At 45.4% G+C, this 12,418-nt stretch overlaps 1 protein-coding gene across 13 annotated transcripts in view; it reads left to right on the top strand.

The window, feature by feature from the left end:
- Positions 1-12,418, top strand: part of PTPN13 (protein tyrosine phosphatase non-receptor type 13) — a 151,745-nt gene that overhangs the window by 97,524 nt on the left and 41,803 nt on the right. For all 13 annotated transcript variants that reach the window (XM_088660574.1, XM_088660573.1, XM_088660572.1 and 10 more), the window contains 7 exons: positions 91-244; positions 2,096-2,234; positions 4,042-4,194; positions 5,152-5,334; positions 7,546-7,708; positions 10,499-10,922; positions 11,975-12,072. In XM_088660574.1, coding sequence (XP_088516700.1) covers positions 91-244; positions 2,096-2,234; positions 4,042-4,194; positions 5,152-5,334; positions 7,546-7,708; positions 10,499-10,922; positions 11,975-12,072 — 1,314 coding nt within the window. The remainder of the gene's footprint in view (positions 1-90; positions 245-2,095; positions 2,235-4,041; positions 4,195-5,151; positions 5,335-7,545; positions 7,709-10,498; positions 10,923-11,974; positions 12,073-12,418) is intronic.

The raw sequence follows: 12,418 nt of genomic DNA, 5'->3' as shown, positions 1-12,418 counted from the left end.
CCAACGCAAGTTTTGTAAAAGGAACAACTGCCAGTGAAAATAATGCCTTATCAATTATTTTTGGGTTTCCTCCCTCTTTATGGATGACAGAAAATGAGTTTTTCTTCATCGACCCCGAGTTGAAATTGACTAAAATAGCTCCTGAAGGCTGGAAAGAAGAACCAAAGAAAAAGAGCAAGAACGCAATCAACTTCACTTTGTTCTTCCGCATTAAGTTCTTTGTGGATGATATTAGCTTGATACAGTGAGTATGTGACCCACACTGCTATACATGCATTCTCCTGAGGGATTCGATATGCTTCTAAATGCACCTGCTCTCCCTGAAAACCTTGCACCCCTCGCCCAGGCAAACCACGGTTTCCCATTACATCCAAACCACCCTCCAAACCAAGAATTGAAAATTGGTTTCAGATCTTGATTTGCCATTCTGGCTCGGAGGTCGAACACGAAGGCTGGAGAAACTCTTTTCAGCCTCCCAGTGGCTGGCAGGGCCAGAGGCAAAAATGGGCAGAACAACTTCTGTTTCGTTCCTTTCCCTTAGGAACAATAATGTTTGCTGTACAATGGCTTGGCTACAAATAATAATAATTATAAAATTGATTTGAATGTGGAGAATGTTTTCAAATCTTAAATTTCTGACAGTAGGCTGGTTTCTGCACGCCCCTCTCTATCCTCCCATCGAAACAGGCAAGAGTGTCCAAGGGCACATTTTAGCTGTGCAAAAATACTTAGGGTGCAAAGCTAGGGGTGTGGCCTGGGGAGAGTTTTGAGGGCCATATAGTGAGGCCTGGAGGGCCACACTCGACCCACCCCCTCTCCAAGGCTTGAGGTTCCTTATGCCTGCTGTGCACCAGCCATAATTTGCTACTGTGCTTTGCCCAAACATAGAAGTGGCAAAGTGAGTTCACAAAGAGATGGCATGAACACAAAATTTGTTCCCAATCCTCGCAAGTTGTGGCTTGGAATATTGGAAGCATTATGTGCGAGTTGAGCACCATGTGTGGTGCTGCAGAGCATTTTTGATGATGGGAACCCTGGTAGGGTAACTCATATCTGTTAAGCAGGTAGTTAAGATGCTTTCATTCCAACAAACGTTTAGTGCGGGGATGGGGCACCTCAGGTCCTGGGGCTGACTGTGGCCCTTGAGACCCTTCTGTCTGGCCCTCGGGACTCTCCCAAGGTCACACCCCCTCTTCAGCCACACCCTCTTCTCTCCAAGCCACCCCTCTCCAGCCCTATTTCATTACCTTGCTTGAGTGCTTTTGTCAGGCTAGGGTGTGGCCTTGAATTCTCGCTTGCCTGGATGGAAAATAGAGGGTGTGTGCATATATTAACACTGTTGTTCCAGGCACTCTTGCTTCTGGCCCTGCCTACCCCTGGCAAGTGGCCCCCAGAAGGTTACCTAAGAAAGAACGGAGCCCTCAAACTGCAAAAGCACCCCCATCCATGTTTAATGTATTTTAGCATTGCCTGTTGCAGATCTGGGTTTTAAGAAATGCACTCTTGTTTGAATTGCAATGAGATTTTTAATCATCGGTGGTGGGGGTGAGGTGTCCTCTTTAGAACCAAAAGGCAGTGTAAAAGTGTGCTTATAAATAAATACAGTATTGTTACTGTACAGTTCAGGGAAGTTTTTTAGTGTGTGATATTGTATTGTGCTTTTACTGTTTTTTGTTGGGATCCGCCCAGAGTGGCTGGGGGAATCCGGCCAGATAGGCAGCATATTAATAATAATAATAATACTCATGCCATTGGAATAAAGCCTTACTGAGAAGACTGTGCTTTGATCAGCATGCACTGATTTCCACACATAAAACAAATTCAAGCACAGACTTCTTCCCAAAAAAACCCACCCATTATTATTATTATTATTATTTCCACACTTTTCCCTTTGGCTATTTGAGACCCCTTTTGGGGCTGAAAGGGGATATGCAAATAAATTCCAACAGTGTGTGATATTGGAGGAAGCTTATTCCATCTCTTAACCATGTTGCATGCATATTTCTCTGGCTGTGCTCTATGAATTTGGTTTCTCTCTAAAATGTGGGTTAGAGAAGGGACTGTGCTCAGGTGCCCCCTCTTTTTCTTCCACTAGGCATACTTTGACGTGCCATCAGTATTACCTGCAGTTAAGGAAAGATATCCTGGAGGAGAAGATGCACTGTGACGAGGAGACAGCCTTGCTGCTGGCCTCGTTGGCCCTCCAGGCAGAATATGGAGATTACCAGGCTGAAGTAAGGATAATCTTTCATTTGTGAGCAGCCTCTCGGTTCTGTTTTGCAGCTCCTGTGCCTGCTGTGTAGATCGATGCGTCTCAGTTTTAGAATCTAGAAGGCTATATAAATGCAGATTTTTACTGGTTCAATTGATCGGCTGCTTTGAACACAGGGGGAAGAACACAAACAAGCTTTCAGGAGTGAACCGTGTGATAGCCATAGAATCGACGATTAGCAGCTACTGTAGAAACTAGAGCTGGCTGCCTTAGCCCCTAGTGCTGAACCATGGTTTGGTTGCAAGGGTGGCTAGCCTGCTGGCTGCATCCATCCTGTCAAGCATGCAGAAGGGACCTGCCATGGTTGGCATCCTGTCTGTCTAGGGAGAGAATGAAAGACTGCACCCAGGGGTGAAGTCAAACTGTTGGAGAGTTACAGTGGCTGTAGAGACCAATAAAGGAGAGACCTGTTTTGTTGCAGCTGGGGCAGATGAAGGCATCCAATTTTGCTGATGCAGATACATCATGGCATTTCTTCTCTCTGCACTCCTCCCAGCGGTCATTCCTCCTCTGGTCACTGCTGTGGATACACAACCTGACTATCAGTCTCCGGGCACTGCAGTCTTCTGCAAGGCGGGGTTGATGTTGCTAACCTTCATGTCAAATTTACAGACATCCTTGTGCTGCAGAGTTGGTCCACCAGCAGGCCTGGTGTCTGAAGCCAGCTCCCCATAGATCGCATCCTTGGGGGTCCTGCCATCTTCCATTCTGTGGAAGCGACCCACCAGCCAGGAGATAAAATCTCTGTTATTTTTGGAAGCAATGATCTTTAGGGTTTACATGCAAATTGGGGGCCAGTGTCTTCTCCATTCATAGCCAAAGTGATCCAATTCTTTTTGGGGTCTTTAATTCAGTGCTAAAGGCAGAGGAGGGTTTCCTGTTGATGTCACAGGAGGACAAACCTGAGGCCAGATCCGACTACTAGGACTACATTTCCCAAATCAGATGTCGCTGATAGGATGGTCGGGAGGCAAGCCCAGAGCAAGGGTTCATGTGGAAACACGTTTGCCATTTGAGGGTGGGCAATCATGCTGTATCTCCATACAAGGATTGAACAAGGCCATCGCCCCTGATGCTCAGGCATAGCTGGGTAGCACCATTCTGCTGCTAGAGGAAGTACAATCTCTTCTATTTAGGGCTCTTGGGAGCGTCCAGTTATTGGGCATTCTTCTGGCCCAGTAGCAGTTTTGCAGTGGCATATCCTGTCTTTCAGTTTAAAGCAGGCTTCCTCAAACTCAGCCCTCCAGATGTTTTTGGCCTACAACTCCCATGATCCCTAGCTAGCAGGGCCAGTGGTCAGGGCCAGTGGGAATTGTAGTCTCAAAACATCTGGAGGACTGAGTTTGAGGAAGCCTGGTTTAAAGGTAACTGCAATATGTCCTCTTCACATAGGTCTTGAGCCAAGGGTGAGGAACCTTTATCTCTCCAGGGGTTGCTGAACTCTACAACTCCCATGCTTGCTGGGGCTGGTGGGAGTTGTAGTTCAGCAACCTTTGGAAGGCCAGTGTTTCCCTGCACCTGGTCTTGGGTTTTCTGAGGGTCAAGGGGGTTACATTTGCCACTTTCCAGCTAGATACTGTGCTTCTCGGTTGATGTTTTTATGAATAGGATCGCTGCTAGCTCCTAGGGAGGTGTGTCATCCATCATCCACATCTCTGCTATTCAGGCATTACCAGGGTGGCACATCATTCAGCCTGCAGCCGGGTTGGGTTGTGCCTGTGGATTCGTACCTTGCTCTTACGCTTTTGCTTTCTGTTTCTCTTTTGTAGGTGCACGGCCTATCCTATTTCAGAACGGAACACTATTTACCAGCTAGAGTGCTGGAAAACCTGGACCTGTCTAATGTGAAAGAAGAATTGCCAAAACTGCATAGCAGCTACGCAGGTGCTTCTGAAAAAGAGGCAGAACTTGAATTTCTCAAGGTGAGTACAGGAAGTCGAGCGTGGAGCCCACCACATTCATTTTCATTAGAGGTTTCCAAGCAGATGAAACCCAAGTGGTGAAAAAGAGAGAGAATGTAACGAGGTTGGGGAGCCTGAGGCTCTGAGAGCTCAGTGTGCCCCTCCAGCCCTTTCTGTCTGGCCCTTAGGATGCTCCCCATAGCACACCCTATACTGGTCCTACTCTTCGCCTTCCTCGATTTGCTTTTGAATGACTGGAATGTGTGTCCCTGAGTGGTGCCAGTGCCTTTTGCACCTGGGTGGAAAGAAGTCTGCATGTAAACCTCTGGCTTTTGTTTAGCAGAAACGCAGCCTGCTGCACAATGGAAAGGGTCATAACTGTTGCTCCGCCCACTTTTGCCTCTGGTCCTGCCCACAACTGGCATGTGGCCCCTGGAAAATTGCCCATGAGGCAATGTGGCCCTTAGGCTGGAAAAGGTTAAACACTCCTGAAGTATAGGAAAGCCACATTATACATTTCGGAACATCCTTACTGATTTTTGGTGACATCTTACACATAGGTTGCAGCTGGCCAGAGGTAACCATAGCAATTATTTTTCAGAGTAACAACCAAGAAATAAGATGTGTTTAAAATACTGTATCTATCTATCTATCTTTCTATCTATCTATCTATCTATCTATCTATCTATCTATTTAAAGTGATTTGTTTCAGATTTAATATGTATTCATTGGCGTAGAACTAAAGTCTCACACGCATACGTACAGTTTTGTTATTGAACATGATTAATGTACAATGTTGTATGTTCACATTTGTTTTTATGTGAAATAAGTAATGAGAACAGAGGGTGAATCTGATTGCAAGGCCACATTTTTCTCCTTTTGAACTGCACAATATCATTTTTACACTCGTCAGTATCCTCAAATTAACTTTTCTCACAAACATTTCTCTCTTTCTGTGCCTCCTTTCTCGTTGCGTAGATTTGCCAAAGGCTGACAGAATACGGCGTTCATTTCCACCGCGTGTTGCCGGAGAAGAAATCTCAGACTGGGATTTTGCTGGGAGTTTGCCCCAAAGGAGTTCTCATTTTTGAGGTCCACAATGGAGCCCGCACACCCGTCCTCCGCTTCCCGTGGAGAGAAACAAAAAAAATCTCATTCAGTGTACGTTGGTAACATTTCCTCCTCCCACCACCACCACCAGTACAATCACAGACTGGACAACTCAATGCCTGCCTGCCCACCCACCCAGGAAACTCCAGTTACTGTATTGGCCCGAATATAAGACGCATCCGCAAATAAGCTGCACCTTTAAAATTGAAGGAGGGAAAAGAAGGAAAGACAATACCCGGGCTGCTTCCTGGGGAGGGCATACTGCTTTGCTGGCAGCCTTCCCCCCTCTTTCTAGCGGCTCGGGGGAGGCTTTGGGGGGCAAGCGGGCTGCGCAATGTTGCCCTGCGTTCCTGGGTTGCTCTTGGGGGGGCGTCGGCAAAGAGACATGGCTCCCCCCCCCAAGAGCAGTCTGGGAGCATGGGGCAACGGCGCGCAGCCCGCCCACTACTCCCAAGACTCCCTGGAACCATTGGGAGAAAGGGAAGGTCTCGAATATAAGCCACACTTTTAACTTATCGCTGTCAGAATTTGGAGAAAAAGTATGGCTTATACTCGGGCCAATACGGTATCTACAGTATTGACATGCCAGCATGCCAGAAGAGAACAAGAGGAGGATACAGTGTGTTCTATAGTTTGTGGCAAATAGTTTAGTAAAAGCATCCCCAAACTTCGGCCCTCCAGATGTTTTGGACTACAATTCCCATCATCCCTGGCCACTTGTCCTGTTAGCTAGGGATCATGGGAGTTGTAGGCCAAAATATCTGGAGGGCCAAAGGTTGGGGGTGCCTGGTTTAGTACTACAGACTAGATGAACAGCAAGCCAGGCCATGTCATGCTAGAGAAGTTGAGGAAATTTGCTAGGCAGTCTGTCCCTGTGCAGTTGGAGGCATCTCATCCACTGAAGACCGATAATGGAGTGGGAGGAAGTTTACAGTATAGTTCTTCTGAGACTGTACCACTTTAGAATGCAAATGGGGGGGTACGGGGGTTGCATGCATAATTGCTTCCTTTCCGCCAGTGCCAAAATTCTTCATGATAGGCATTTAGACTGACCTTTTCCTCTTTGCTAAGCTACCATTCTATATGCAGGGAAGCTTTTCCCTTTTTCTTTTAACAGGAGGAGCTCTCAGACATACAGGCCTCCCTCTGTATTCTGAGGTGGTGGAGTCTGGGGAGGCTTGTGCCACATGGTGATGTGTTTTGCGCCCTGAATGTGTAGGTTGACTCTGACTCTCTCTAGTGTAAAGAGCAGAATCCAACTAATATTATGGCACTTTCGACTCCCATTGATTTCAAGCTGTGGAGTTGAAAAGGTGCTCAATTTAGTGTTCCCTTTTAGTTCTTCTGTTCCTCATTCTTAGCACCAAGTGGTGAACACTGAAAAGCAATGCCTGTGGGACCGAATTACATGTGATGTTAAGTTTGTGTAATCATTTGGAGATTAGCCTCAGTGATGGGTGGGTAGGAGCAGGAATGTGTCACACAAAGGGGAGAGTAGTATTTTCCCTGTACACTCCGCCCCCCCCCCCCAGAAAAAAAATGTTTTTGGCATCAGTATAAGCTTCAGTTCTGCAGCAAATAGCAGATTTGGAAAAAGAGGATTGGAGGAAAGGACTAAGAATCCCTCCAAACTGGTGTTTTGCGCAACAGGTACTTTCTGCAACATGTCATTAACACAAAAATTGTGGATTTATACTGGGCCCGTCCACACATCATTCCGCTTTATTCGTTGTTCTGAGATGTTGCCACATTTTTGCCATCTGGTGGGACCCACATTCCCTGTAACGCAACGAGAGTGGAACAAAACCCAGAACATTAGTGGTATGAAATAGGAAAGGAATTCAGCAGTCACCAGCTGGAAAAAAGGCAGTGTGTCCACGCTGAAACTTTTCCAGGCGGAAACTATATTGAAAGTGGAATTGCATATAACTGCCCTGATAGAATCATGAGCCCAAACCATCCTTAATGCACAATAAAAGGGGCCTCTGGAGGAGCGCTAAACCTCCACACCATAATCTTGATCTTGCTTGTCCTGCACTTTGAATACTTTCACGTGCAGTATAACCCTTGCATAATATCCAGCTGAGCTATAATTGCATTTTCTGCACCTCACGTTTTGTAGTAATGAACAGTGTCGCTACAGCAGTCCAGTCAATTGTTTGCTTATTGCACGGTCGGTTCTTGAATAGTGATTCGCATCGCCCCAAAGCTGGAAAGTATCATATATATGTGTCTGTCTCTTACCTGTTTTTCCTGCTACAGAAGAGGAAGATAACTCTGCAGAACACATCTGATGGTATAAAACATGCCTTCCAAACTGACACCAGCAAGACCTGCCAGTACTTGCTACAGCTTTGCTCTTCGCAGCATAAATTTCAGCTCCAGATGAGAGCCAGGCAAAGTAACCAAGATGCTCAGGAAATAGGTAAGCACAACGGCTGGTGCTGTCCTCTTGCTCCTCCTGCTGCTGTTGCTAATCTGTATACCGTCTGTGTGTTGGACCTCAGCTTGCAGAAGAGAGAGCTACTCTGGGAACAACTCTTTGAGAAGAACGGCACATAACTCAGAAGCTCAAAAGCTTGCATTAGGTCCCCAGGCCAGGTTCAAGGTTCTTGCATTAATTTAGAAGGTCCTTAACAACTTGGGGTGTTTGAATACAACTGCCATCATCTACAGCTGTTAAATATAATTGCTTTAAAAAATGTAGGGAGCAATAAAGCATATACAGTGGTACCTCGACTTACGAACGACTCGACAACCAAATTTTTCGACTTACGAATGGGGCTAATGGCAGCGCACTTATGAATGTCTTGACATCCGGAAAAGAACTGCGGTGGTTTTAGATAGGGATTTTTCGACTTACGAATTTTTAGATAGGGTTGCTTCAACTTATGAATTTTTCTGTTTCCAATGCATTCCTATGGGAAATCGCGTTTCCAATGGCGGTTTTCGACTTACAAATTTTTCGATTTACGAAGGTGCCTTCGGAACGGATTAAATTCATAAGTCGAGGCACCACTGTATGGGCAAATAAATTAACATGAATGTTGCCTGCTAATAATAATAATAGTTCTTGCCACCTGTGTATATACTACATATTTGTTGTGAGAAGCTGACAAAGAGACAATAGTTCGGTGGAGAATGTTCAGCCCATGGTGTCTGCCAGAAACCCAGCTAACAAGGTCTTACGGTTAAGGAGGAGGAGGATTAGTTACAAATGGAGAGATAATGGTTTCTTTCATGTAAAACCTTTGTAAGGCGAGTCTTGTGTACAGCACTGGGCACTGAGCTTAAAAATACAAGAGATTCAAATTCTTGAAAGAGTGCAGAAGAGGACTGGCAGAGATTAGATGGAGATTAAGTGTTACATCGAAAGGCTTCAAAGAGCTGAAGACATTTCATGCTGGATAAAAGAGAGAGGCGGCGCAATAAAAGGTGTGTGCATTTGAAGAGCCTCACAGCACACCCCTCTGTATGCTCAGTCAGAGGTTGAAGTCCCAAGAAAAGTATGTGCAGGAGTTTTGGCCTCAGCCAGAAGTCCTGTCTGTCCCAAAACAGGTTGGCATTGTGAAGTTTGGTTACTTTAGAACCGGGTGCTGAAAGCTCAGCTCAGATTTGGGGAGAGGGCTTTGGAGGCAAAACTGCTTCCCCTCTTTTGCATTTCAGGAGACTTTGCAAATTTAGGTATGGCAGTGTTCTGGAATCTGCTGGAGTTCTTGAAACTCTGCCATTTTATATCTCCCAATGTACCCCATTCCGAGAATGGTAGCAGCCACAAATGCATGGAACCATCTTTTTTTTGTAGCAGCCATCGCTAACCCTCCCTCTTTAAAAAAATAAACCTTTGAGAGTGAGGCATTTGGGGCGATCTAAAATGGCAGCCTCTAACCCAAAAAGGCAGGGGTGAAAAAACATGGAAAGGGTATTCCAAAGGTGAGGTGCCACAACCCAAAATGCTCTGTTCCTTGTTTCCTTCACTACTACCTCAAAAGAGAGAGCCAGTCAGAGCAGGTCCTCTGAAGAACATCTTAAATGTCAGACAGGCTGATGTGAGAGCAGATGCGCTTTCAGATATCTTTGTCCCAAACCACTTAGAGCTTTGAAGATTCAGACTAGTGCTTTGAATTGTGCCAGACACAAATTAGCAGCCAGTGTAGGTCTTTAAGTACGGACAATGTAATTATTCGCATCACTGTTGTTTGTACTGGTGAGCAGCCAAGCTATTGTATCATGCATCCAATTTGCAGACGGGCTTTGATGGCAACCCCTCTCCCCCTGGATTGTGGACTGCTTTTTGTCCTAGATATTATTATTATTATTATTATTATTATTATTATTATTATTATTATTAAGACAACTGAAGGCGGCCCAGTTTCAAGAAGTTTTTCATGTTTGATGCTGTATTGTTTTTAATATTTGGTTGGAAGCCGCCCAGAGTGGCTGGGGAAACCCAGCCAGATGGGTGGGGTATAAATAATAATAATAATAATAATAATAATAATAATAATAATAATAATAATAATACAGTGGTACCTCTACTTACGAATTTAATGCGTTCCGAACGCACATTCGTAAGTCGAAAAAAATTGTAAGTCTAATCCCATAGGAATGCATTGGGAGAAAAAATTCGTAAGTCGAAGCAACCCTATCTAAAAATTCATAAGTAGTAAAAATCCTATCTCAACCGCATCCAAGATGGCGGACGGAGCTCCATTCGTAAGTAGAAACATTCATAAGTAGAGTTATTCGTAAGTAGAGGTACCACTGTAATACAGTGCCCACTGGTAAGTGTTATTTTTAAAACATTAACTCAGTGTGTGTGTGTGTGTGCATATAGGGCTGTGTGTGCCCTATGCATTTAAAGTGCATGGCATCCCCCCCCCCAAAAAAAAAAAATCCCAGGAAACTGTAGCTTACCCCTCACAGAGCTATAATTTCCAGCACCGTTAACACATTGCAGTTGCAAGGATTCATTTGGGGGAAGTCACGCTCTTTAAATGTATGGTCTGTACACACCCTAAACATCACCACCCATTTAGAGTTACTGCTGGATTGTGGCTGCTGAGTGTATTGAATTGGTAAACATTGGAGCCCCGTAGAGCTTTAAGAGGCACGGCTGACATATTTATTTCTTCCAGATTTCTCAGTCTACACAGAAGGCATTTTGAGGTGTGTTTCCTTTAAGTGCATAAACTAGTTTCCCATCTCCTTGCAGAGAGAGCATCGTTTAGGAGCCTCAACCTCCACACGGATTCTGTCAAAGGGTTCAACATGGGCCGTGCCATCAGCACCGGCAGCCTGGCCAGCAGCACACTGAACAGGCTCGCGGTCCGGCCGTTGTCGGTGCAAGCAGATATTCTCAAGAAGCTCTCCTACTCTGAACTCTCCCTCTTCCAGTCTGCCCAGAGCTGTTCCAGGGACAAAAACGAGAAGCTGCCCTGGGAGGAGAGGCCCAGAATCATGAGCAAATCCTTTCACGACCTGACCCAGAGCCAGGTGTCTGTCAGCCCACTTCGGAAAAACGTTATCGCCCCCGTGGACGCCTCTTCGCGGAGAATGGAGGAAATGATGGGGAAGATCTTCCAGCAGGTGCCAAAATCTGACGCCGAATCAGCGGCTGGAGGAGCAAAGCTCAACAAGTAAGGATCTCTCTTGCGGACTGGTTTTAACATGGCCATTCCCATAGGTACATCCCTTTGAAGGTGCTCTGTGTAATGTTTAAAGGAGAAATTGATATCGTGGCCCACCACATGCTGGGGGACTCCAGCTCCCATCAGACTCTGCCACCTTGGAGGAAGTTGTGGTCCATCAGTATCTGAAGGGCTATACAGGTTCCCCATCCCTGGTTTAAAGTCTCCCTTGCATAGCCTGAAACACAGGCAGTGCCTCCAAGCCACCTGTGCTGAGTGAAATCAGTGTGTGCATGGAGGGCAAAGCATGGGATAAGAGGCTTTTCATTTTTGCGCCTGCCACTGCCACAGGTTAAGCATTTCTCAGTGGCATTCGCGTGGAGGTTGCAGCATTTAAAGTGGTATTTTTTTTTACTCTTGCTGTACTCTTGGCAAAATCTGTGTACACCGTTTTTAGGGAGGGCGGTTAACCATTGCCACAGAAGTTCTCCAAGTCCTCTCTTGGTATTTACAGCATTTCCTAATGCCCTGCAGTCAATAGTTGGGATCCTTGGCCTATATTAAACGGTTGGTGTCTTTAGGCCAAAAGCAAGCAGAGATCCATTTTTAGACTTGTTTTGGATCGAAAGCGAATTCCTGAGCATTTTTGCAGCACTTCCACCTTGTTATATTTTCCTAAGCTTTTTACAGTTCAGTGACCCATGCCTCAGATGTCAGGGGCCAACCGTGTGTTAGGACGTACTGCAATTTTGCAAAATTGCAGGATTCGTTTTCATTCCATCTTCCTAAAATCTCTTCACAACCAGCTGTTTCATACTTATTCCCCTGGAGCTCTGATTCTATACACACAGAATAAACATCTCCATGTTCACTGATTTCCACTGGTGCATTCTTAACACGCAGAAATGGTGTTATCTTTACACCAGCTTGTGTTTTGTTTGTCATGTTTATATCATCATCATTATTATTATTTACTTTTTCCTTTGTTCCCTTCTATGTTCTGTTTTCCTCTCCACTTCTCTTTTGCTGCTTCTCTTTCGCCATTCCCCAACCACCTTTAGTTCACACTCTCATGCAGGTTTAAATTCCAGCCTAGAAAGAAGGAAAAATGAATCTGATTCTTCATCCACTGAAGACACTGGCCAAGCCTATGTTGTAGGTCAGCATTGTTTGATTCAGAACTTTTTTTACGATGAAATTTAGACCTAATTACTGGATTTCCAAAGGGTCATTAGTAATTAACTTGAACCGTGTACAGACCTAATCCTGGGATAGCTCAGTCGGTAGAGCATGAGACTCTTAATCTCAGGGTCGTGGGTTCGAGCCCCACGTTGGGTGAAAGATTCCTGTGTTGCAAGGGGTTGGACTAGATGACCCTCAGGGTCCCTTCCAACTCTACAATTCTATGATTCTATACTGTCATTTTTAGTGATGCTGATTCCCCCCACCCCACCCCACTGAAGAACTTAAGGACCACAGCTCCTCTTTATAAAAAGCAGATAGCC

The sequence above is a fragment of the Zootoca vivipara genome, chromosome Z1 (genome assembly GCF_965207765.1).
Source record: "Zootoca vivipara chromosome Z1, rZooViv2.hap1.1, whole genome shotgun sequence".
In the NCBI taxonomy this organism is placed as follows: Eukaryota; Metazoa; Chordata; class Lepidosauria; order Squamata; family Lacertidae; genus Zootoca; species Zootoca vivipara.
The sequence above is the reverse complement of the archived record's forward strand: the minus strand, read 5'-3'. Positions and strand labels throughout refer to the sequence as shown.